This window comes from Acomys russatus, chromosome 24 (assembly GCF_903995435.1).
Source record: "Acomys russatus chromosome 24, mAcoRus1.1, whole genome shotgun sequence".
Taxonomy (NCBI): domain Eukaryota; kingdom Metazoa; phylum Chordata; class Mammalia; order Rodentia; family Muridae; genus Acomys; species Acomys russatus.
In genome coordinates, this window is record NC_067160.1 from 15,293,209 (window position 1) to 15,320,709 (window position 27,501).

At 44.8% G+C, this 27,501-nt stretch overlaps 1 protein-coding gene across 2 annotated transcripts in view; it reads right to left on the reverse strand.

Moving 5' to 3' along the window:
• Metap1d (methionyl aminopeptidase type 1D, mitochondrial) overlaps positions 1–26,475 on the reverse strand; it is a 66,126-nt gene extending 39,651 nt beyond the window's left edge. For both annotated transcript variants that reach the window (XM_051166474.1, XM_051166473.1), the window contains exon 1: positions 26,409–26,475. In XM_051166474.1, the coding sequence (XP_051022431.1) occupies positions 26,409–26,448 (40 nt within the window). In that variant the 5' untranslated portion in view covers positions 26,449–26,475. The remainder of the gene's footprint in view (positions 1–26,408) is intronic.
• Between the last annotated feature and the right edge of the window lie 1,026 nt (positions 26,476–27,501).

Below are 27,501 nucleotides of genomic sequence, written 5' to 3' on the forward strand. Positions count from 1 at the left end.
CTCCCTTGTATTCTTGCCAAAAGCCCATCCAGAAACTCAACTACACTGCTGTCTGCACCATTCTCTTCTCGGACTGTGGAGGAAGCAAAGGTGCCGGATTATTCTGCAAATATTTTGGTATTATATTAAGAAAGGGGGTGGGGGGAAGCATACAAGAACGGCATCTTCTACTTATAATCATGTTACAACTTAAATGAACATACAGTTTTAAATAAAGCCTTCTTTTAGAACTTCAGGCGGGTAATGGCTCCCGTTTTCCACTAAGACCACTGTAAACATATCCAACAGGTTCCTTCTAAATCAACTTTGGCAATGCAGGAATGATCACAACTCTTGCACTAAGGGTGTACTGTTTATGGGGTACTGTCTCACCAAGAAGTAATTCAGAGTTGGATATGTTAGGTCTCAGGCATGCTGGAGGGGAAGACAGCTTCGAGCTGGCAGATCTTTCCAATTCTTTTATCCCATGGTACCTGTTAACAAGCTTATTTATACAATGGAAGCTGGGGTGGTGGCTACAATAGCCTCAGCCTTCCCTCTTGGTGGAGTATTTATGAATTATGAAGCTTTGAAAATGATGACTTAAGGCAAAGTTTTCCTAAACTGTCATTCAGTCTTTACTCTTTAGCACCACTTCCTAAACTATACACTAGAAATGTGTTGTTAATATTCGATGCACACACATGCATACATGCATGCAGGTGAGTGTTTAATTGTAGAATTGAGATGTTCTTTAACAAATGGATCACATACAGTTAAATATTTAGAAAAGCTAAACTCGTTTTAATTGTTAAGTATAATAGAAAATGAAGTGAAAACTTGCTTAAGGAATAGAATGCTTTCCTGTTCCCTGGCGTTGCTCTCTTGCATCTAAATTAAGATAAAAGGTAGAAAGGTCATTGCTGGCTGCATTACTATTGTTCACAACTTATTTTTACAAAACCCGGAACAGGATTTGAATTAGACAAACTCCTTCAGGCTAAGGGGATGGCTCAGTGGGCAAAATGCCGGCTACCCAACCATGAATGGGTGCCTGAACTTAGATCCCCAGCATGCACACAAAGGCCAGGTGCAGTAGCCCACATCTGTAACCTGCAGAAGAGTGGAGACAGGCAGAGCCCAGGGGCCACAGGTCAGCCAGCTTCAGGGAGACACTCTGTCTCTGGAAAGCAATGGCGGAAGACATTTAACATCGACTTCTGGCCTCCAGATCCTGGTGTGCACACCAGAGCACATATACACACACAAATAGAAAAATACTTTAACTTGATGTAGCCCAAGGCTGGGCCTTATGGGTTAAGGACACAGCGAGGGATTTGGGGAAGAATGTCCCTTTCTGTGTTGTGGCAACAATATTGTGTCCACACATGCTTGGACCTTCGTAGTTACATCTGCGTTAGTCCATTTCCTCTTCTATTTAAAACCAACCAACCAACCAACCAAACCCAGCACAGGTGAGGTGGCGCATGGCTTTGATCCCGGCACTCAAGAGGCAGAGGCAGGTAGATGGTCTGCATAGTGAGTAAGTTCTAGGCCAACCAAGGCTACAAAACATAAGTTAGAAATTAGTGGACAGGCTCCACTGTGATGGTCGCGTCTCCTGGGCTCTCTGTGGCCCAGGTTTCATAAACATGGAAGAAGGAAAAGACACTGGAGTTTCATGGTTCGAGGTTCTGTACATATACATTTCCCCTAAACATAAACACATTTTAAAAGAAAATAAGTAACTATTTATAATTATTAGCAGTCTGATGGAGCATCTCCTGGCTTATTAAGGTTTGGACACACATGGTCTGTTATCTTTCTATTTCCAACTTTGTTCAGACTACGCTGAATCTAGACTACAAAGTTGTTTCAACAATAAACATGATTAAAGCCACATACTGATTATGATGAACTTAGAATCCTTTTCTTTCTTTTTCTTATCTATTTTTTTCAGTACTGAGAACTTGAAGCCAGAGTTACATACATGCTAAGTGCTTCATCACTAAGTCACACCCTTGCTCAAATGTGTGTGTATGTGTGTGTGTGTGTGTCTATGTGTCTATGTGTGAGTGTGTGTGTGTGTGTGTGTGTGTGTGTGTGTGGTGTTTCAAGACAGGATTTCTCTGAAAAGCCTTGGCTGTCCTGGACTCATTTTGTATACCAGGCTGGCCTTGAACTCAGAGATTCACCTGCCTCTGCCTCCCTGAGTGCTGGGATTAAAGATTAAAGGCATGAACAACCACCACCACCTGGCCTTTAAAAAATATTTCTAATGCTCTTAAAATTTTGTTTCTGAGACAATGTCTCATTCTGTTGTCCATGCTAGCCTAGAGCTCACTATTGTAGTCCAGGGTGACCTAAAATATTCACAATATTTCTCTTGCCTCCATTTCCCAAATGCTGAGATTACAGACATGAGCCACCATATCCAGCAGTGTTCTTAATGAGTTCGAGGCCAGCTTGGTCTACAAAGTGAGTCCAGGACAGCCAAGGCTACACAGAGAAACCCTGTCTCGAAAAAAAAAAGTTATTGAACTGAATTCATATTTATAATGGGATTAAAAACAAGTAGTCTTTCCCTTTTCACTCCTAAGAAATTACTTTTCTATCATAACTTCTGATGTTTACATATCTCCATCTGTCAGCTCACAGCAAAACAAACTTATATTTTTCTATAAATCTTCCTTTCAGAGATCCTCATGGCATTACCGATAAACCAAAAACCAGATTGCAGATCATAGACAGGATGGGGTTATTAAACACAAAGACACACACACACACACACACACACACACACACACACACACACACACACACAGGTGCTGCACAAAATTGATAATCTGTAAGAAAGTCCACATGAGAATAACCACAAAGTTTTCTGCTTGGAGCTCTGAGCATTTGCCAAAGGCTTCTTGAGCTGAACTCCAGATTTTCCCGATGGCTCACAGGGCTGCAAGTCTGGCCCCACCTCTCACAGGGCTGCAAGTCTGGCCCCATCTCTCACAGGGCTGCAAGTCTGGCCCCACCTCTGCCGCCTGCCATGGCTCCATTCTTGCAGTCTCTCACTGCCCTTCAGCTATAGGGCCCCCTTTCTGATCCTCAGACACACTAAGCCCTTCTGTCTCCGTGTCTGCCCTTTCACCAGCTCTTCACATCCCTGGCTCATTCACATCTTTCAGGCCTCAGCTCAAATGTCACTTCATCAGTGGGGCCTCTGGACCAGTCTCTAAAGTGGTCTTCCCAGTTACTTTTACCCTCTTCACTGTATTTCTCTCCAAGTTTTTCACTCATTGTGTAGTTGTGTTTATTTGCCCAAGTGTGTCCTGCTTGCTTTCCAGCAGAATGCTGCACCTCCAGTATGTACTTGAATCCCCTGCCCACCTGTGGGGGTGCAGCTGTTGGGATCTGTCCCTCTCTTTCTTTAAGACTCTCTAGTCCCATAAAATCCTTAATACTTGTGTATTTGCCTTTCTTCTCTTAGAGTCTAACTGTAAAACTCTGGGCTTCACTTTCTTGTTAAGAGAGCTATCTACATACCAAGAGACAACAGTTTGAGGCAGGGTCTGACTATATGGTTCCTGGCTGGTCTGGAACTCACTTTGTAGGTCAGTCAGGACTTAACCTCATAGAGACCCACCTGCCTCTGCCTTCCAAGTGCTGGGATTAAAGATGTGAGCCACCACACTTGACCTATAAACACATGTTATCGATGATTATATTATAAAGATAAGGGGCTGGAGAGATGGCTCAGAGGTTAAGAGCTCTCGCTGCTCTTCCACAGGACACAAGCTTGGTTTCCAGTATCCATTCATAGCTCATAACCATCTGTAATGCCAATTCCAGGGGATCTGGTACCTTCCTCTGGCCTGCATCGACATATCGACAGGCAAAACACTCACATACAGATACATTTTTAAAAAATATAATGAAGCCAGGTGTGGAGGCAGAGGCAGGCAGATCAATGTGAGTTCAAGGCCAGCCTGGTCTACACAGTCAAGGCTATACAGAGAAACCCTGTCTCAAAATAATAGTAGTAGTAGTAATAATGATGATGATGATGATGAAGAAGAAACTATACAGTGGAGAGATGGTTTGGCTGGTAAAATGCTTATGATGAGGGCCTGAGTTCAGATCTCTATTACCCAAGTTTTGAAAATCCATTTCTAACAGCACTCACCTATAATCCCGGCACTGGGGAGGAAGAAAGGATTCTTAGAGCTCCCCAGCCAGTCAACCTCGCTGAATTGATAAGCTCTAGGTTTAATGAGAGACCCTTTCTCAAATGATATGGTGGAGAGTGAATGAGGAAGACTTCCAACATTGATTTCTGGGCTTCACATGCACTCCCATGTGCTTGCGCGCACGCGCGCACACACACGGAACTATGATATAAAAGCAAAAGGCCTTTCTCCTTTCTGTAGCAGACAGTACATCTAAGAAGGCAGCTAAGGCTTTACAGAGGTAACTGTAAAAGCTTAACTTAGAAAAATAGTTTGTGATGAGAGGGAGAAGGTCATGATCTACCCAGAAATATAGAAGTTTCCTTAAAGAAAGAGTAGATTTCAAACTCAGTAACAAGAGTGCTTGCCCAGCACACAAAAACGTGGCTGCAATTTCCAGGGTTCCTCTTCCCCTGCCCCCCAGAAAAAAAGGAAAAGAAAAAAAAAATCTTGCTTAAAATCTTTTGCCAGACCCAGTGGTGCAAGCCTATAATCTCAGCACAGGAAGACTGCTGCACGGTCAAGGCCAGCCTAAGCTACAGAGACTTCCAGGCTAGCCAGACTACAGAGCGGTGACCCACCACTAGGGAAGGCAGAGGCAGGCGGATCTCTGTGAGTTCAAGGCCAGCCTGATCCACAAAGTGAGTCCAGGACAGCCAAGCCTACACAGAGAAACCCTGACTTGGAGGGGAAAAAAAAGGGTGCAGGGAGCAGATGCATGAACAGGTGGTAGAGATTACAATAGATTGTAAATTTTCATTATATTATACTGTCTAATGTATGTTTAAACGTTTCCATAGCAAAAAGCCTAAGGTGTGTGTTTGTGTGTGAGGTGTATGTCAATTACTCTATTACCCACCGAAGTATATCCACATTGGCCACCTATAGTCTACTTGGGAGGTTAAGACAGAAAGAGCTGTGAGTTTGAGGCCAGTGTGAGCAACATAGAAAGACCCTGTTGAAAACAAAATAAAAGTCAAAACTGTAGTGAGAAATTTTGGTTTCTTTAAAAACCTACTTATGTTATGTGACTATGTTTTTGTTTTAATCCCAGGTGTGGGGTCCGGGGCCTGCTTCAGACTGTCCACGAGCTGACTATGATTTGCCTGGTGCTCTAGCAGGGGCGTGATTTTGCCAGCTGAGGCTAGTTTACATTTAGAACTCAGGGGACTCTTCAAAGGACATGTAACGCCAGAGCCCCAGAAGAGAGGTGCAGTGGCTGCTGCCCCTGCTGCTGCTGGTGGAGAAATCCTGACGAATATTAAACTCAACCCTAGGAACTCGAAGGCCCTCATCAGCAGGAAGTATGTGATGATAATGACGCCCCCTCTCCCCTCTAACCTTCTTTTCCTCCCACCTAGTGTTAGGCCTGGAAGGGATGGAGTAGGAGAAGCAACCCAATAAACAGCCAAAAGTCTGGCTACACACAACCTCTGAATCTGTGCCACGCCCCATAGCCAAAAAGCCCTACAAGTATTATGCTGTATATTCATAAAATGCAATTTCGCAGGCTCCGCCCTAGACACGGAGATCCAGAAAGCTGTTTGGAACCCAAATACTACTGTTTTCATACATAAAGTTTCTTACACAATAACTTTTACATAAATTAAAGTCTGAGAACCACGGGCAGGTCACTTCACATCAGGCTTTATTCCTTAACTCCCAAGTGTGAAAGTCAAAGATCAGAGATAAATTAACTGGTCAGAGTTTAGACCCAGAAGGAACTGTGCTCTCTCAGCCTTTCAGATCTTGACTTCCAACGTAGAGCTGGAGGGCACGGCCTCACTTTTAAAGCACATGATCATTAGCTTTCAAAAGTTTGCTTCACAGAAAGACTTAAATGGTATATACTCACTTATATCTGCATACTAGCCCAAGGGGCATGTCCCACCAAAGTCTTCACTTACCAGGAAACTGGGACAGAGGGGAGGACATCCTATTGGGACTCTAGATGAGAGAAGCATGGGAGAATGGCAAAGTAGAAGGATCTAGAGGGTCCTAGAAACCTACAAGTAGAACATTATGATAGGCAGATTTGGGCCCAGGGGTCCCGCTCAAACTAAGGCACCAGCCAAGGACAATACAGGCGGTAAACTTTAAACCCCTACCCAGATCTAGCCAATGGTCAGAACAGTCCCCACACTTGAGTGGAGAGTGGGATATGACTTTCTCACGTACTCTGGTGCCTCACATTTGACCATGTCCCCTGGAGGGGGAGACCTGGTGGCACTCAGAGGAAGGACAGCAGGTTACCGAGAAGAGACTTGATACCCTATGAGCATATACAGGGGAGGTAATCTCCCTCAGGAACAGTCATAGGGGAGGGGAATAAGGGGAAAATGGGAGGGAGGGAAGAATGGGAGGACACAAGGGATGGGATAACCATTGAGATGTAACAAGAATAAATTAATAATAAAAATTTTTTTAAAAAGTTTGCTTCAAATTCCACCAGAACCAAACTTACCCTTTGAATCCTTCAAGATCAACACGCACACATGCAAGTGTTTGTGGGTCCAGGATATCTTAAAATGAGCTATATCAGAGTAAAAGAGATCGCTTGGCATTCTGATGAAAGTGGAGGCACTTATGGCCAAATCTTTGGGTCTGGCTGAAAACCGAGAGCCATTTTTCATTTGATAGGACCTTCGTAGAGGAGTATAGTTTGGAGTCACCCACTTACTGTTGGTGAAGATCACGTATCAGGAGCCACCACCCTTGGCTATGGTGAGGGTCTGGAGGCCAACTTTTTTTCTGACCAGAGAGGTCACTGGCTGGGCATCATGGCTTTGGTTTCTCACAGCTCCTCTCATTTGTAAAGATGTCCTTGGCATCCACACATGGTAATGGTCTCAGCAGGTAACCAGAGAATGTTAGGAGGTGGGTGTTTTTTCTGGCTACATTTATATTCCTCCTCTTATTGGTATTAACCCAAGTGCTCTTATTTTGAATTAAGGGTGATTAAAGCAGAGATACACAGGTTCTTGGTGAGTACAGCCAAGTGCTGTAGATGGAACACAGGGCTTTATGTATGCTAGGCAGGTGCTCTGCTACTGAGCCACAACTTCAGCCAACATTTTATTATAGAAAATATCAAACATACGCACATTGGGAGGATTTTATAGTCAATACTCACACTTACTACCCGAGTATTATGCTATTTCACTATTCTTGATCTTTAGGGCATTTCTAGGCACTCCGCCATCTATCTATCCATCTATCTTTTCCGATGTCCTGTCTTTGAACTTTTGATCCTCCTGCCCCCCAAGCGCTGGGACTACAGCTGTAGCCACACACCCACACCCAGCTTTTCTGTTCCTCTTCCTACAAAATGCAGTTCAAAGTAAAATTAAGGAGCAAGAGCAAGCCCAAGCCGGGCATGGTGGTGCACACCTTTAATCCTAGCACTCAGGGAGGTAGAGACAGGAAGATAGCTGTGAGTTCAAGACCAGCCTGGTCTACAAAGTGAGTCCAGGACAGCCAAGGCTATACAGAGAAACCCTGTCTTCAAAAGCTGGAAGAAAAAAAAAGAAAGAAAGAAAAGAAAAGAAACATGCAAAAAAAGGTCCAGAGCAGCTTGCCGTACTTCAACCCCCATATTTTTGAACTGTAAGGCTTCGCTATACACTTACAGATCAGTACTTGGAGGTGGGAGGTAAATTTTTCATAGCACATACTCGAACCATTTAGTGAGTTCTGACAGATGGCCAAACGCCTACAAAATACAAGCTACTCCCAACATCCGGGTATGTTCTGCTCCCCCGTCCCAGCAAGCCTCCACCTCACACGGCTTGCATGGAGGTAGGGATCCGAGGCCGCCACACTGATGGGTGAGGACAGGGCCCAGAATGATGTAATGTTTCCCAGAGGGATAACTCAGGCCTGACACAGCCATTTTCCCCCCTCAGATCACATTAACTCAACACTAGAACAAAACTCTAGCCCCTGTGCAGCACTCTCTTTCCCTACTTGACTGTGTCCCGAATTTTTATTTTAAAACTTCTACGTTAAACTGAAATGAAATTCATAACTTCTGACTGGTTCTAAGCAAGTAGACATTTTTTTTCATAACCTTTTATCAAGGCAAAACCTACAAGAATAACTAGTATAGAGGAAAACAGTCAGGAATGCATTTAAAAGAAACTAAAAATAATTCACATAGGAAATGCAATTATGTTTAATTACACTGGCTGGCAATATTCACCCTGCAATCTTAAAAACGAATGTTTGAAACATACTCTATGCAAGGAAAAGCCCTCATCGATTTCATCGATTACACAGCTAAAAAGCATGTATTTGCTTAATATCCGAATTTTCATGACTCCAAATGTAACACACTCCACGTTTTAGACATTAATGATTATTGCTTCCTAGGCAAGCAAGCAAAGCAGGAAGAATATCAAGGATATTCCTAGGCCATGTGAAAACTACCAACAAACACCATCTTTTCTCTTATTTGTTTAATAACTGCTGTCACTCCTTTTGTAAGCAGCAATCAGAAGATGTCAAACAAATTCTGCCTTTGCTGTGAGTACTGATAGATGCCTTTGCTTGTTTTTATTAAAAACAAAACAAAACAAAACAAAAAAAATGTTCCCTCCAGTAATTACCAACTCCGGCGAGGTGGGGGCACTGCTGGATGTTCCGCAGCCTCTGGGCAAGCAGAGAAGCCGGGAGAAAACCACAGAGCAAATGTGAATGCCGGAACACATTTTTCTTTGGCTCCCTTGGGGATCCTGTGACTCTGGGTCTTGGATTCCCTTAAAGGGAAAAGCAGGAGTGTGCGTGGGGGCAGGGTGGGATCGTGTTTATCAGTCACAAAAGTTCATCTGGGCCGAGCTCCAGGTAGTCTGCATGTCTAAATTTGATGAAATATAGGCGCCACCAGGTAACAGTAGTGGTCACGGAGCTTGCCAGAAACCTGTAACTCAAAACTAAAAAATGAAATTAAAAGACTACTTAGGCAGGCAATTTCTTTCTTCGGGATGCAATAATTGCCAACTACAAAGTGGAAAGAACAGACAATGCTCTGTGTGTTTTTAAGGCTTCTTCTTAATGTAACGCAACATCTGGGCCAGAAAAATATACACAAATCTTTTCCAACTTGCATTTCAATATGGAACTGGGATGTGTCAGCAAGCCTGCCCTCCCTTCCTCCTTTTCCTGCCACATTCTGGACAGTTGGGCCTGTGTCAGGATGGGAGGCTGGAGAGGTCTTGGGTGTATCCGGAGGGCAGGTACATGGGGCAGTGGTGAGAGAGCAACAGCCTGACCCTGTCCTGTCAATAAACCTTAACCTCTACCCTCGGGGTCCCGAGCTGCCTCTTCCCTGTCTAGCCTCTTCTGTAATTGGTCTAAAAATGACTCCTCATTTAAAAGTACCTTTGTGTAAACACCCCACAGGAACTGACAGTCTTCAGAATTAGCACTCAGTTCTAGTTTTTAAGAAGTACAAGAAAAGTCTTTCATTATGGTGAGACTCTGGAAAAAAAAAAAAAACGATTTCAACTGCTGTGCGAAACACTACTCATGGCTTCTTTAGCTTTCTCAGCAGGTGACATCAATTTTGACTTTTAAGGCTGTTTACAATGAAACGTTAAATCTTTTGATTAAGTTATTTGAGAGTAAAGATGGAGAAGTGATCTCCCCGCCAGAACCAGACTGCTTTTCTCCCAAGCACCCCACAGAGGTGAAGTCCCACGGCTCACTCCGCTCCATGAGGCCTCTCTAGAAATTCTAAAAAGGATCGGTGCCCTTCTTACCTACACATGAAGATGCAAACAAACAAAAAACTGAAACAGGGAGTTGATAAGATCTGTACTAAAAGTTTATGTTATTGATGCTTGAAACAGGGTCTCGAGTAGCCCAGGCTACACGGAGACTTTCAGTGTAGCTGAAGGTGACCTTGAACTTCAGATCCGCGGCTTCCATCTCCTAGTACGTGTACTACTGGTATGCGGCACCACCCCTGGTTTATGTGGTGTAGGGGAGTGCACCCAGGGCTTTGTGCAATGCTGGGCAAGCACTCAGCACACAGAGCTATGTCTCTAAGCCCCTGCTGCTGTTGTTTTAATTTTTACTTGGTATATATGTGTATGTGTGTATGTTTGATGTGTGTGTGTGTGCGCACGCGCACTCAAGCACGCATTGTGGTGTGGGTGTGGATGTGGAGGTCAGAGCATAACTCCCAGGGGTCAGTTCTCTGCTTCCTCCAAGGGTTGTGGGGATCGAACTCAGGTCATCAGGCTGTGAGGCAAGCACTTTTACCCACTGAGCCATCTTGCCAGCCCTGTTGTTTTTAAGTAACAGATCAATTCAGTCTTGCAGACAAGAACAAAATACATTTTCATAGTTTGTGGCTTTGTGTGTGTGTGTGTGTGTGTGTGTATAAATTTATATCAACATAATTTTTTGACTCCCTGGAAGCAATTCTCAGAGCCACTAAATTATTACTTTCCCACTGACAAAACAGGAAAGCCATTTGTTGTCAATTTTACAAAAGGCAACCAGACCTCAATTTTGCAAATCTCAGGTTCTCTTCTGATTGAGTATAGGCTAATTTCTGCCATTTAAAATGATTTATTTAAACAGCTCAAATTAAATAATTCTCTCTGTGGTGATTTTCGTTGTTATTGCTGAGGTACTGGGGACTGCACATGCTGCAAGCATTTAGCCCTGGCTGAGTCCCCCAAGCTTTTTTTTTTTTCTTTCTTTCTTTCTTTTTTTTTTTTTTAGAGGAGGGTCTCACTAAGTTGCTCGTCCTAGTCCTGAACTCACAAGCCCAGGCAGGCTGTAAACTTGTGATCCTCCTACTTCAGCCTCCCAGGAAACCGGCATTATAGGTTCTCTATCGCCAGGCCGTGCTGGCTAGTTTTATGTCAACTTGATACAGGGTAGAGCCATATCTGAGAAGAGAGGATTTTGGTTGAGAAAATGCCTATATATAAGTTTGACCTCCAGGCAAATCTATGGTGGATTTTTTTTTTTTTTTTTTTGAGGGGCTTGGTGATTGATGTGGGTAGGCCCAGTCCACTGTGTGTGGTGCCACCCCTGAGCAGGTGGTCCTGGGTGCTGTAAGAAAGTAAGCTGTGCCAGGCATGGTGGCACAGGCCTTTAATCCCAGTACTTGGGAGGCAGAGGCAGTGGATTTCTGAGAGTTCAAGGCCAGCCTGGTCTACAAAGCGAGTCCAGGACAGCCAAGGCTACACAGAGAAGCCCTGTCTTGAAAAACAAAACAAAACAAAAACGTAAACAGAAAACAAAAAGAGAAAGAAAGCTGAACAGGAGCTCCACAAGAAGACCAACAGAGTCAACTAACCAGGACCCAGAGGGGCTTGCTGAGACTGAAGCACCAACCAAGGACCATGCATGGACTGGCCATAGGCCAGATGTAGCCGATGGGCAGCTCAGCCTTCATGTGTGTCCTCTAATAATGGAAGCAGGGGCTGTCTCTGACAGGAGCCCACAAGGTCAGAGAAAACAGGAGAGGGACCACAGGGTGAGAGGTGAGGTTTCTCAAGAAGCAACTCATATCACCACAACTCCAGACATAAGAGAAAGTAAAGCTAAGATGGCAAGTGGATGGAACGGTTTAAATTATAGAGGTCAGCTTGGCAGTTGTGCTAATCCCAGCACTCGGGAGGCAGAGGCAGTTGGATCTCTTGAGTTCGCGGCCAGCCTGGTCTACAGAGTGAGTTCCAGGATAGCCAAGGCTACACAGAGAAACCCTGTCTCCAAAAATAAAACAAAAACTAACAAACAAAGCCACAGAAGTCCAGAAGTCACCAGATCTCAAAAGACACAAAGCAGGACTACTGCCCTTTTACCATGCTGACCAAAGACAAGGAAGGGACTCAGTCTCAGAAGAGGGGGAAACAGGAAGTCTTGGCTAGAGAATGCCAAGACAGCCGGACATGGGGCACATGATGGGGGGAGGGGAGCTCCCCAGGCCCTCTTGGACTGTTTTCGAGATAGACACATTTAGAGATAAATTTAACTAATTGAGCTAAGGCTGGGTTTGAAGCACAAGCAGGATTAGTTCCTTCCCCAGTACTTCAAAAACAAACATAAGAAGTTTAAAAGATATTTGCAAACAAATAATACCTTTAATATTTTTTTAAAAATTATGCATTTGGATGCTTATCCTGAATGTGTCTGTGTAGCACACGCATGCACTGCCCACAGAGGTCAGTAGAAGGCACGGGATTCCCTGGAACTGGAGTTACAAACTTTGTGAGCTGCCATGCAAGCCCTGGGAATTGAATATGGGTCCTCTGGAAGAGCAGCCAGTGCTCTTAACTGTTTAGCCATCTCTTCAGTCCACAAAACCCCCAATTTTTAAAATTAAGTGGCAAGCACCCACAGTCATCATAGGCAATACTTTCCAACTTGTTGGTTGGGGCATGCCATATTTTAGTTGGGAAGATGACTTAGTGTAAATGAGAACCTGGGTTCAATTCCCCCATCACACAAAACAAAACAGCCAACTACCAACAAATGTGAATCATTGGGGGCATCCTAAAATAATCAAAATGGAATATGATATGTTAAGTGTGAACCACGTTGTGGTTTGTTTGTAGTTTTAGTTTTAGTTGAGCTAAGAATTGACCCCCATGGCCTTATGTATGCTAGAAAAGTACTTTACTGCTGAGATACACTCTCATCCTTGTAAACACGTTTGTTGTAAACATACTTACAAGTCAGGAAAACATGCTGCATAAGCCATGTCCCCCTCCCTTGGTCAGCCTCTGAGGCCGAGTGGCCCACTTCCTCTTTCACAGTTTTCATTCTCACACATGCGGTCTCTTTCGCAGGCATATGTGTCTCTTCTGCTCCTCATACGGGGGAGGGGGAGTGGGGGCTGGGGGGGGAGAGTGGGGGCCAAGGTGGGGGGGGGAGCGGGGCAGGCACACATCAGCTCCTTCACATCTCTACCTCCTCCCTTCTGCTCTCATGGCGTCTCTTAGAACTGCCTCCTCTCCCTGCGGTTCTAACATGTCGTTCTTTGTCTTTGACCGATGGGGCCTCTTCTGCCTGGCTCCTCGTGCCCTCATCTCCTCATACTCTTGGGACTTGTCACCTCTCCCTTCACATTTTCTAGCTCCTGACTTGGGTCCTAATTTGAAGCGTGGCTTAGGAAATCTGTTAAGGTAGTTGAGGAGACAATTGGGGCAGATGCATGAATGAGGGGCACTGGGGAGACCAGGTGGCCAGCCCTGGGTTCCCAGGCTTCTGTGGCAGGAGGGGGTAGGCTTGAACTAAAGGGTGGGGCCAGTGAAGCCTCTGCCAGAGGCCCAGGCCTGCTGCTCAACAGCCGGGGTGCCCACGCGGGGGTGGCCTGGATAGGCTCCGAGAGTTGCCAGTTGGACATCCTGACCTAGACAATAATTAGGTCACGTTCAAGGTCCGCTGCACACAACAACAAGAAAGGCATTTTCAAACAAGGCTAAATCTCACCCTCACAGATTTTACTCCTAAATTTTCTGGATGTGTGGACACCCTAAGCACTGAAAGGCGAATCCAACCAGGTCCTGAAAATGGTGACACACAGAACCCTCGACTGCTTGCTCTTTCATGTGCCTTTTGGAAATGACCCAGGTATTTGGTGAACACAGGGGATCGAGTAGGTAAACTTGATGAGCCTCTGCACTGGGAAGGAATTTAAGATCAAGGTCAGGAGTGATTAATATACACGCAGGAAGTCATCAACATTGAAGCAATATGAATCTCATTAAATCTTCAATAGCTTCCTATTGCCTCAAGGAACGGAGTGGTACTCTAATGATTAAAGCAACAACATTAAAGTAGAAAACAGCATTAGAAAATTAATCTGGCCCTTATAAAAGAAGCTACCATCAAGCAGTAACCATCAAGCCTTCTTCCAAGAGGCCCCTTAGCTGTGAATTTTCTTTAACACACTTGTCTCCTCCTCCCTGGTTGGAAGGCTTGGCTGAAAACTAACTGGTGATGGAGACATCTGAGGCCCTTCTTCCTCTCCTTCTTTAACTTAGTTAACAGATGAAGCCATGGGCTGCTGCTACCTTGCTGTCGGCCTCCAGTGCTCACTGGCCCATGCAGCGTCCTCCTGCTGTGGTCTGCACTGTCTTTTCGGATTGCAGTGCCCTCCGTCATCCCGGACAGCTGCTATGCACAGAGCATGGGGGAGAGGGAACGAGAGGATGACAGGGAGGAGTTGTGTGTGAGATGTCAGTTCTTGGAGAGGTTAGCACCGCACAGCATCAGCCAGTTCGAAAGGACTCTGGTCGGGTGTCCCCTCACTGCTCACCCCACTTCTACCTGTTCTCAGGAAAAGCACAATCTTACTGCAGACAGGATGTGTGAGGCCCCAAAGGCAGACGTATCACAGGCTGAACTGGGGGAAAACTGAGCTTGTTATACAGACTCTACATGTAAGAGGTAAAGTTAATTATCCTAAGGTAACACTTCAATGATTGATCAGCTTTCTCTTGTGTATGTAGGAAAAAAACCTTCCTTCCTTCCTTCCTTCCTTTCTCTCTTTCTTTTTTTGAGAGGGGGAGATTGTTTCTCTACATCAGTGGTTCTCAACCTTCCTAATGCTGCGACCCTTTAATACAATTCCTCATGTTGTAGTGACCCCATACTGTTATGTATGAGTTATAACATAAATATCTGATATGTGACACATGCACGCACTCCCAAAGGGGTCACAACCCCACAGGTTTAGACCCGCTGTTCTACATATTTCTGGAACTCATTATGTCGACCAGGCTGGCCTCAACCTCAAACTCACAGAGATCCACCTGCCTCTGTCTCCCAAGTGCTGGAATTAAAGAGGAGTGCCACCATTCCAAGCTCTGTAGGAGAAATCTTTAAAGACCATAGCCCCTATCCACAGCTTCCATAAGGACAAGAAGCAAGTTTAGAAATGACCACTGGTGTGTAGGAGGGAGACCTAAGACTCAGGAAGCTCTCGAATTACAGGGTTCCCAGGCCCCTCCAAAGGTTACATAAGCAGTGAGCAATTGCTGGGGAAAGGAGACCCTCCCCTGGAGATGCCCACCTCTCAGGCAGGATGCTCCAGAGACCACTGTCTTCCATGATGGGTTAGGCCATTCATTAGGTGTTTTTGAGCCACTTGGGCTCCTGTAGGTACCCCAATAAGCTCACTGGCTCACAAAGCTGGGCTTGACTGGAATTGCTCCTTTGTTCTATCCCTAGTGCCCTACCATAGATGAATAGAAGTTTCACATGTCCCCTCAGGAGGGAAGAAAAAAATAAATCACACAACATAATGTGGAAGTAATCACTTCAGAAATTCTTACTCTTACGCATCAAGATGGCTCCGTGGGTAAAGGTGCCTCACCAGGTGTGCTGACCTGAATTCAAACCCCAGGACCCACATGGTAGAAGGAAAATACTGACTCCTGCAATTTGCCCTCTGACCTCTCCATGTGCTCTATGGTGTACATGCCCTTATAAACACACAGCCATACATGCACACGCACAAGGAAATGTTCAAAAAGTAAAAGGAAGAAATGTCTACTCTATCTAAATGATGAGGATTTATTTGTTGTTTTTGTTTTTGAAACAGGGTTTCATGTAGCCCAGGCTGGCCTCACACTTGCTATGTAGCCCAGGCTAGCCTCACACTTGCTATGTAGCCCAGGCTGGTCTCACACTTGCTATGTAGCTGAGAAGAACCTTGACTGTCTGATCCTCTTGCCTCTGGCTCCCCTGTACTGAGCTCACACGTGTAGGCCAGCTCACTAGTCTCTGTGCTGGGGATCAGCTTTGTGTATGTATGGTATGTGAGCACTCTACTAACTGAGCATCCCTAGCTGGCCCAGCCATGCTTTCTCAAACACTCTCAGTATTCCAAGAAGGCAGGTGACCATTCACCACCATTTAAAAAATAAACTCACAGAGGTGAGTTTTTATTTATTTATTTATATATATATATATATATATATATATATATACATAGCATCCCAATATATAAATATGTACATAAAACATTCCAATAAATAACTAGCATAACTAGGAAGCTGCAGTATTGGGGCTCACACCTAAGTAGCCTGATTTGAGATCCAACATGTCTAGCTTTTGTTTATAGTCTGCCTCCTACCTCGTGTGTGTGTGTGTGTGTGTGTGTGTGTGTGTGTGTGTGTTAGGTTAAATGCTCTACCACTGAGCTATACATACATATGTGTCCCTAGACCTCATATTATTTTATAATCAGAAACTATAGTGGAAAGTACTTTCGATCCTAGAAAGAAAAGCCCTGCTCTTCCTCACTGTCTCGGGGGTGGGGTGGGGTGGAGGAGTGGGAGGTTAGGCTCCCTCTCCAGTTCCTAAGGCCTCCTTTCTGTTCTCTCTTCCCCTCAGTCAGGTCTGCTCTTTCTAGGAGGCCTCCTGGTTCCCAGCTCTCCAGTGGTCCTGCCTCCTTACAATTAATTTTCTTCCTTTCCCTGCTTCTACATACGGCCGTTCTCTGTTTCAGAAACAAAGCAAGAGCTGGAGGGATGGCTCAGTGGTTAAGAGCACTGGTTGCTCTTGCAGAGGACCCAGGTTCCATTCCAAGCACCCACGTGTCTGGAAATCTAGCCCCGGACAATGTGTTGCCCTCAGTTGTCTCAACCGGCACTGAATACATGCAGTACACAGATACACAGTCAAGCAAACGCCCAATCACACAGAACTGAACTCACGAAAGCAAGGGCTGGGAAGACAGTCCTGTTAGTAAAAGTGTCTGTTGTACCACTGTGAAAACCTGAATTCAGATCCTGGCACCTACATCAAAATTTAGGCACGGTGGTGCATTTGTCATCCTAGCCCTGGGGATGCAAATCCCTGCAGCATACAAGCTACTCATCTTAGGCAAACTGTCACACTCCAAGTTTAGTGAGAGACCCTGTCTCAAAAATTAAAGTGAAGAGCAATCGAGGAAGGCAGTGGACATCAACCTCTGGCTTCCACAAGCAAGTGCACACAAGTATATGTGGCCACACATACAGATGCACACACTCAGGTGAAAACACACACACACACATACACACACACACACACACACAGAGCCAGTGCTGGTGGTACAGCACCCTGGACACCGAGGCAAGAGAATCACAAGTTCATGACCAGTCTAGGCTCAGTAGTGAGAGCCTGCCTCAAAAACAAACAAAAGACGTGCCCACAAAAAGATATACATAAATGCCCTAAGCATTGCTATTCATCTTTGCTAGAGAGCAGAAATAACACAAACGTCCATCAGCAAGCAAAGGGATGAATAAAACATAATCTTCCTATATAATCTAATTAAACACATTCTACATTTAGAAATACATATAATTCAGTAATATAAAAGGTTAGGCTCTGGCAAACACCTGAAGACATCATGCTAAGTGTAAGAGGCCAATCAGACAGGACTATACTACATAATTCCAAGAACAGGAAATGGTTCAATTGGTAAGTGCTTTTCTGGCACACGGAGGCCTGGATTTGATCCCTAGCATTTCACTAACTAGGCATGGTGACTCACACTTGCAATCCTCAACTTTGGGAGGCAGGCACAGGAAGGTCAGAAGATTAGAAGTTCGAGGTCATCTTTAGCTACATGTTGAGTCTGGGGCCAGTTAGGGCCACCTGAGAGCCTATCAAGGAGAAACAGAGGATAGTGGTACACAGCTGAGTGCTAGAGGGGACAGGCAAGCCGAGAACTGACTGCTATTGCTGACGAAAATATAGATTGTGTTGAGGGTCATACAACTTGGTGAATATATTAAAAACCATTGCATCATATCCCTTAAATAGGTGAATGGCAGTGGTTGTCAATTACATCTCAAGAAAATTCTGTTTTTAACAAAAGGAAGTCTCCCTGCCAACTTAACACCACCACCACCACTACCACCACCACCACCAAAAAAAGAGTCCACAGCTATCTACAATGACTAGCAGTCATGAGTTTCTTTTCTTTCTAAAAATTTGCACCTCACCTCTGTCTACCTCTTAGTGGCCATATCCACTCACTTCTCCCTGTTTAGTTGCCCCCAATCTTCCTCCTGAGAAACCTCCTCTGGACTTGGCTCTCCATAGCTGTCAATTCCTTCTCTGCTGCTCTGGCATCTCTTTTTGTTCCCTCGGTCTCTTCAGGTAGCCACCGTGCACTCTTGTCCTACAGACTGCAAAGGCCTTCACCAATGCACTCAGAGTCCTTGAACTGCAGATTAAAATGGAGACACCCTCTGGTTTCCCAGCCCACAATCACAGTGGTGCCCACTGCCTATAGGATTACCAGAGTTGGCCATCAGTTTCCCAGGACCAAATCCTGACCCGTCTTCATCCATGAATCCTCGACACAAATCCTCTGTTCTAAATCTATTCTGTCTCTGTGTGCAGGAGGTGTTTCCCATCACCCTGCCTTGACGCCTCGGAATGCTCTCCTTCCCTGATGCTGACCGCTTTCTTCATCCCTCAGCACCTAGTTCAACTCTCACTTCTGTGAAGTAACGACTCCACCTCCGCTGCCTTGCCCTGCCTGTCCCAGGAGCACAAGAGCATCATGGTGTGCTGTTGGACGGACATGAGGCTACGAGACGTGTTCTGTCAGTCAAACTTACAACCGCTCGGAAGAGTCCATAGCCACCTCCTTGAAGCCACCCCTGTCATCCTTTTCTCTCTCCATGCCCACACTCTTGGATGTTGCTGGGAATTCTCATCTTTGGACATCCCCATCCCACCAAGACAGGGTCTCTCTATAGAGCCCTGGCTGTCCCAGAATTTACTAAGTAGACCAGTCCAGATTCCAACTCATAGAAATCCACCTGCCTCTGCCTTCCAGGAGTGCATTACTATGACCAGCTTGGACATTCTCTTTTCTTCTTCAAACTATCAGCTTCTCCGGCTTCCAGGTTGTTCAATCTAACACTAAAAGACACAGGAGGCAGACACAGTGGCGCACACCTGTAACCCCAGCACTTGGGGAGGCAGAGGCAGGAAGATCACTGTGAGTTTTGAGACCACCCTGGTCTACCAAAAAAAAAAAAAAAAAAAAGACAGGTATTTAAACATAACAGATTTTTTTTGGTTTATTTAGTTTTTGTTTCTTGTTTCTCGAGATAGGGTTTCTCTGTGTAGCCCTGGCTGGCCTGGATGCTCTTTGTAGACCAGGCTGGCCTCGAACTCTCAGCGATCCGCCTGCCTCTGCCTCCTGAGTACTGGGATTAAAGGTGTGCGCCAGCACGCCCAGCAGTTGCCAGTTTCTTACACTATTTCCCAATTCTTCACTTCATTTCATCTGTAATCTCTAAAACAATGAAAAGAAATAAATGCAAGTCAGTAAAGACAAGGGGTTGCCTCGGTTTTCTGTGTTATCTATTCCATTTATTATTTCCTGCAACCTTCAGAGGACAGGAGTCCATCTGTCTGTCTTCCCCACTTCCCAGAGGTACGCCTCAGCTCGGCCCAGCTCACAATCACGTCCCACTCAGGTGGTCCTCAACCCCCACCTCAACCTCCCCTCCGAGTACTCCTCAGCTCTTCCTCAGCCTGCCTGCCACGTTAATCCAGCCACTCTCCCGGGTTTTTAGACAAGGAGTTCCATCTCTCCTCCTGCCCTGACAAAGCTTTCTTTGTGCTGGCAGCTCAGACCCAGGCTCGCCGCCGCCACCCGTGACACCAGCTCTTGAGTCTCAACCCAATGGTCCACTGTGCCACTTGCTCTGTTTTCTGTGGCCGTAACTGACTGACATGTCTGAATCCCTCATGGACTGAGAACTCTAAGGACAACAACCATATATTTCAAGTTCAGGACACCGTTACTAGCATCCCCACTACCTAGGTTCCTTTTGTGTTCCCACAACATTTGGGCCAAACCTTTTCCCTCTCCTCATTAACTTGTGCTTTGTGGCCAGAAATATAGTTATATTTTTATTGTTGTTGTTTTTAGAGCTATTAAGACCTCTATTGACATGAGTTATCACGTCTTATCCTATTTCATATGTATCTGGGATTTTTTCTCCCCTTGGTTGATGTTTTGTACGTATTTATGAAAATAAAAATAAAGGTGATCTTAAATCCAAAGCACCAAATTTAGTTACTAAATCAAGCTTACCAATTATACATTATGAATTTCAATAACCTTATTGTATCTACTTGTCAACTTCTTAAGTCTCCAGTATAACTGTGTTGTTTTTTTTGTTTTTAATCTATTTTTCCTTTTATTTCTAATGGCTCTTGCCTCGTGTATCTCAACACATTATTTGATTCATTATTAATAACTTTATTGTAGCACCATTAACCAGTCACTTTCCATTCACTCATTCAAAAAAAAATTCTTCACTGAATCTTGCATGTCACACATTACTCCGAGTGCTTGACATGCGTCAGAGGACAAAAGAAGCGCAAATCCTTGTAGCGCTCACATTCTGCTGGGGGAGACGGGCACCAGTCAGCCTGACAAGGCAGTAAGAAGTGCAGGGCACTGTGTGCGAGGCCGGCCAGGGCCTTCTAAGGATCCGGCTTTTACTCTGAGGGCTTTAAGCAAAAGAATGGCATGATCTGATTTGCATTTTTATAAGATCAGTCAGCCTGCTATGCTCACAATGAGACATAGAGGGCAAGGACACAGACAGAGACTAAGTAAGCCTGAGTCCAAGGGAGACATGACATTCACTAAAATCGGGTGGTAGCAGCGGAAGAGAAAGAAAAAAAAAATAGTTTGGTTTCTGGCCTGCATCTTTTTTATTTATTGTGTGTTTGGTTTTGTGGTTATTGGGGTTTTTTGTTGTTGTTTGGTTGGTTTTTAAGACAGGGTTTCTCCGCTGACTGCAGGATGGAAGTACCATTCAGGCTGTAAAACCCAGCCCATAGACAGCACCACCTGCCAAAACTAAAGTAAAGGCCTAATCCATCCGAGTTCATATAGCTCTGGGAAAGTCTCAAAATGTGCTAACCTTGCTTTTTAGCTTCTATAGTTTCACTTCTGGCTACCTGTTCTTTTTAACTGAAGTATGTCAACTCAGAATATGGTTTGTTTTTTTTTTTTTTTGTGCTTAAATGCTCACCCCAAGAAAAGCTTGGGACTACAATGGAATCCTGAACACCCAGCATAGTTGCTGGCTGGCTAATAAAATAAAGACGTGCTATTGGCTTAAACCCATGTCTCAGCAGTCTTCTCTAGTGAACACCCCACAAGAGTAACAGCCCTAGCTGTCCTGGAACTTGGTTTCTAGACCAGGCTGGCCCGGAACTCACAGAGATCCACCTGCCTCTGTTTCTCCACTGCTTGGTCTAGATATATCTTCATGGTAGGTCCAACAAACTTTATTTATTTGTTTAGATTTTTAGAGACAGGGTAGCATTGGCTGTCCTGGAACTCACTCTGTAGACCAGGCTGGCCTCAAACTCATAGATCTGCCTGCCTCTGCCTCTACCTCCCAAATTTTGGGATTAAGGGTATGAGCTACAAAAAAAAAAAAAAAAAAAAAAAAAAAAAAGAAAGAAAGAAAGAAAGAAAGAAAAATCTGCCTAGTGTCAATACTGCTGCCCTGCTTTCCCCATGGATTCTTCTCTGTGAACCAATTTCATCTTCTAGCTCAGTTCTGGAAACACGGTAAAGGTGGGATGTCAGCTGTGATACAAAGCAATATGATTTGTGATAAAAGTAACTGTGCTGGCTAGCTTTATGCCAATTTAACACAAGCTACCACCATGTGAACGAGGAGCCTCAATTGGGAAAATGCCTCCAGAGGGTAGTGCTGTACAAGTCGGGCATGGTGGTACACTCCTTTAATCCCAGCACTTGGGAGACAGAGGCAGCTGGATATCTGAGTTCAAATCCAGCCTGGTCTACAGAGTGAGTTCCAAGACAGCCAGGGTTACACAGAGAAACCCTGACTCAAAAAGCCAAAGTTGGGGGGGGGGTTGGGGGGGTGCGGTGGGGAGTTTGTGCTGTAGGAAAGCCTGTAGGGCATTTTCTTAATTAGTGACTGATGGGGAGGGCCAGCCCATTGTGTGTGTGTGTGTGTGTGTGTGTGTGTGTGTGTGTGTGGTCCCTCACAGGTAGTTCTGGATTCTATAAGAAAGCAGAGCAGGCCCAGCAAGCCATGTGCAGCAAGCCAGTAAACAACATCCTTCCATGGCCTCTGTATCAGCTCCTGTCTCCAGGTTCCTGCCCTGCATGAGTTTCTGCTCTGACTTCTTTCTTTCTTTTTCTTTTTTCTTTTTTGGAGACAGGGTTTCTTTGTGTAGCCTTGGCTGTCCTTGAACTCACAGCCATCTGCTTGCCTCTGCTTCCCCAAGTGCTGGGATTACAGGCATGCGCCACCATGGCCTGCTTGCCCTGACTTCCTTTGATGATGAACAGCAACATGGAAACATAAGCCAAATCAACCGCAGTAAGTTCTCCATTCATCTAGAATACATGAGATCCTGTCTAAAATCAGAACACCCCCCTTCTGTCATACAGTGTAACTGCTGTAAGAATTCCTTCTGCATTAAGCAACCTGGCAAACATGTGGACCAACCAGTTGTGAGCCTTAAGAGAAAACAAATTAACCTCCTAGATTTCTGCTCTGTAAAACCTCCCCAGATGTAGCATTGGGAACTGAGGCCATGCACCACTTGGCTAAGGCAGAGAACGGACGTTTGATTCAGATGTAGCTGGAAAAGAGGCAAGGCACCCCACAAAGTTTATCAGACTAAGTTGCTGCAGGCTGAGAGCTGAATGGAGTCCAGAGTTTGCATTGCTGGTAGAAGGAGATTCCTCAACTCAACAACATTCTACTGAGATCCCAGGAAGTCTATGACTTAGGAGTTAAGAATTACTCCCATTAACAGAGCAAGAAAGGACAAATTCCGTCTAGCTGGCTACCTGTCTTTGTGAATAAAGTTTTATTGGAACAAAGACATACTCACTTGCACTTGGCAGAGTTGAGTACTTGTAACAGATAGTATTGCTCACAAAAGCCTAAGATACTTACTATCTGGCCTTTACTGAATTCTACATTGGAGTATTTCCCCTAGGAATATGGGCAACTCCAAAAAGATCTGTTCTAACAAAGATAATACCAAGCTTGGCAGACCTAAACTACCCGCTTAACACTCAACATATTATAAAGAATAAAAATTGAACATAATCTCCAAAAGATATCATCCATTGTGTGACATATACAATTAAATATGACATGAGGTGTGAGGCAGGAAAATGTAACCAATAATAATAATAAGCGGCAGCTAATAAAACAGGCTGTAGGGTAACCCAGATTTAAAGTGTTTAAAATAACTGTTATGGAGCTGGAGAGATGGCTAGGCGGTTAAAAGCACTTACTGCTCTCACAGAGGGTCTGGCCAGTTGGATTCCCATAACTCATATCTTGTGGTTTACAACTGCTGTACCTCCAGTTCTAAGGAACCTGATTACCTCTGTCCTCCTCAGGTACCTGCACTCATGTGGTGCACATAAATTCATGCAGGAATACACACGCGCACATAAATAAATAAAAACACATCTTCTTTTAAGAGTTGTTATGTTTACTGGGTGTGGTAGCACATGTTTGTAATCTCCACTCTTTGGGAGAAGGCAGAAGGGCCAGGAATTGAAGCCCATCTTACACAAGACAGTGCCTCACAAGACAAAATATAATGAAAGGACCAAACTCCATTTTGAAAAAGAAACTCCATTTCGTGTTAAACCTAGCCAAGCGCTGAACCCAGATTCCAGGAAAATCACAAACTAGTCTAAACAGAAAAATATTCCCTAGCAACACAATCAGCTCACCTTGAGAAAGTCCAAATATACTCTCTGCTGGTCAAGCTGACCAGCAGGTGGTCTGGCACATAGCAACAACCAATTAGGAGAAGCCAGGCCAAAGTTCCTAATGCCCCCATGTCTGCTTCAACCAATCTTTTCTATAGGCCAACTTGCCCCCACACCTACTACCCAACCATGGAATGCCAAGGCTTGTAACTGCCTGCTTGCAGCTTTTCTGTCCAAATGCCATCCACTCCTATACTGTAAAACCCATGTCTTTGTCTAAAACTTATTTTTTTAAAAAAAAAACCCTCTCAATTGAGACTCAAGGCTGCTTCCCTGCATCTGCTGTGCCAGTGCATGGGAGGGGTGGCCTGGGTTCGAACCTGCAATAAAGACTTCCTTGCTATTGCATTTGAACTCGGCTCTTGGGTGGTCTGTTCCGGGAGTCTCTCAAAATTTGGGCATAACAATAACAGTTGTTACAAAGTGTGCTCAAGGACTTAAGGCTGATAGTGAATGGCTGGGAAATCTGAACAGAGAAACAGAGGGAGAAATGCCACTGCCCACTGGGGTAGTTAACACCTCTAATCTCAACACAGGGTAGGTAGAGGCAGAAGGACCAGGAGTTCAAGGACATCCTGAGCTACAAGAGACTCTCTTAAAAAAAAAAACAAAAACCCTCCCCAGGCAAGGCTACACAGAGAAACCCTGTTTCAGAAAACAACAACAACAACAAAACAAAAATTCCGTTATGTTTAAAACTGTGGATTTGTTTGTTTGTTTGTTTTTGTTTTTTCGAAGACATGGTTTCTCTGTGCAGCCTTGGCTGTCCTGAATTTACTTTGTACACAAGGCTAGACTCAAACTCACAGAGATCTGCCTGCCTCTGCCTCCCTAAGTGCTGTTAATGCACAAACCACCACACCCAGCTTGACTCTTGGTCTTTTTTTTTTTTTTCCCCTTATTTTTCCTCTTGTAGTGCTGGGGATGGAACTCCAAACCAGACCAGGGCCTCATGGGTACTAACCAAGAGCTTAACCACTGAGTGACACTCCCAGACTCTAGGTGCATCTTTCAGAGACGCAGAGTCTGAAGAATCAGCAATGTAGCAATACGCCTAGGACATGCTTTAAAATCATACCATTTGGGGAAGGGCATGTGGCTGCGGCGGAGGAGAAATGAGTGTCCCTGAAGATACAGTTTATGACTAGATGATGCACACACAGAGTTCAGGGCTCTGTTCTCTCTTTTGTGTGCCTGAAATTTCTCGAAATTAAGAACATTTCAAACACTAGATAATAAAATCTAATCTTCATGTGAAGTTGTTTTCAATGTGAAAGACCATTCAAGTGACGCTCTGCAAACATATAAGGATGGACTCATCTCTGCCAAAATATCTAAAATATGTAACAGTATATTTTGGATGCCTTGGAGAATATGGGCATTTCATAAAAACTGAGTGTTCTACTTCACAGAACTGTGAACAGCGTATGCCATTTTCTGGATGCATTATAAACATGTACACAAACACACACATATATGAGTATCTGTTTTCACAGAAGGGGGCTGTATTAAGCTAAAGTGTGCTGGTGAGGTGGCTGAAGCCACCAACGCTGATAATTTGAGTTTGCTCTCCGAAACCTAGATAATGGAAGAGCTCCCACAAGTTCTATGACCTTTGTATGCACACCTTGTCATCTGACTGAGCACACACTTACACAGTAAGTAGACAAACACGTGTAATTTTTGAAAATTAACTGTCCTACAACTTGCTTTTTCCAAACACCATTCCATGTCAATGCCAACCTTTTTCACACATCCTTAGATACACACAAATATGGTGGTGTCTGACTTCACAAAAGGAGATTGTAATAAGTTAAGCTTGGCTGGTGAGATGGCTCGAGAGGCATTTAATAAGTGCTGGGTACTACTATAAAAATACTTCCAAAAACCGTTCCTGTGTTCCTGGCAACTCAAGTCGTTGGTGCTCCTTTTCCCTCGTCCTTAACCCTATTTCTGAGTTCCTTCCAGCCGAGAATCTGAACCTAGCACTAATTCAACAAAGATTCCCGCAAACGCATCTGTTTCGAATGTCCCAGACGTCGTACGTTCTCTTGTCATTACGAGAGTTATTGCATTTTACAAGATTCTCAAAAAAGACATGCTAATACATTAGCTCTAAACCGAGTATCCAGGCGCATTTCACAGTCGTCGCTGGTATATATGTCTAACACTAAGGACACAACACAAGTAAAGTGGGGGAGGAAAACTTCAGGTAATGACCAGTAAATCTCGAGAAATAACCACTCAGCGACAAGGTCCAAGTAAGGAGTGGACAAACATGTGTTTGTGTTTCTGCAGCGTGCAAATGTGTATCGTGTGCGTGGGTCTGACTGAACGTACGCACGTGCGCACCATGTCCACGTGCTGATGTGCCTCTGAGTGCGCAGCCCTGGAGCGGTCGTATTCCGCTCGCTTACCTCCACGGACGAACAGGTGGACGCCGATGGGCGCCGCCATGTTGGCACCGGTCACGTGGGCAGAAGAGCACACCGCAGCTCCGCCCACTGGCGTAGCGGCGCCACCCAAGCCCCGAAGCGCCGAAGCAGGCGGAAGCGAGTGCGCGTGCGCGCGCGAGACTGACAGCTGTACCCCGGGCTTGCGAAAGGCTCCGACGCCGTGGCCAGCAGCTCCACCAGTGGCTAGCTCGCTCCTTTCACAAGAGGGGCGGCTCTCGATGTGACCTCCTGCGCCCATCTGGTATGGAAGAAAATTGTCAGGTAAAAGTGGCATCCAGTATTTATAGCATCAACATTTTTGTGCATAAAAACGTGAAGTTGGGAGGGGGAAAAAGGACACAATTTAGTGTGCAACATAGCACTTTCACCGTCTTCCACTTTGTCACATTATTTCTTGGCAACTAGTTGGAAGGTAGAATTTGGATCAAAGTGATCAGAATCTAAATTACTCAACAGAGACTACGGGATAGGACAGCTAGGACACCTGTGTACCTTAAGTTGATATTTCAGGGAATTTCTCTTTCCCTTATGACACTTCCTGCTTGGTAGTGTCAACTGTTGTTATTCCTAAACTAGACATTGAAAAGCTGACCCCTGTCAGTGTGCACAGCCGACAGATGAGCCCTATGGAAAGCCCAGCGGGTTGATGTATCTTCGATGATGCTGTTGCCCATTTTCGCCCTAGTTCTGCTGTGGGTTCCAGCCGGTCACAGACTAGGTGTTAACCCACCTTGGTAGCTTCCTGTGCTCAACATGGAACATAACACCCCAAGGTGTGTATGATGAAGGAGCCCAAAGTGTAGGGTAGCAATCAAGACCAATAAGGATTCCTTGCAAATGAATGGATGCCTTCTAATTGATTTTTAAGAATCTATGTGCTCTACCAGCATGGTGGTGCATACGTTTAATCCCAGCACTCAGGAGGCAGAACCCAGAGCATCTCTGTGAATTCAAGGCCAGCCTGGTCTACATACTGAGTTCCAGGACAACCAGAGCTACAGGACAGACCCTTTCTCAAGACAAAACAAAACAACAAACAAACAAAACAAAACAA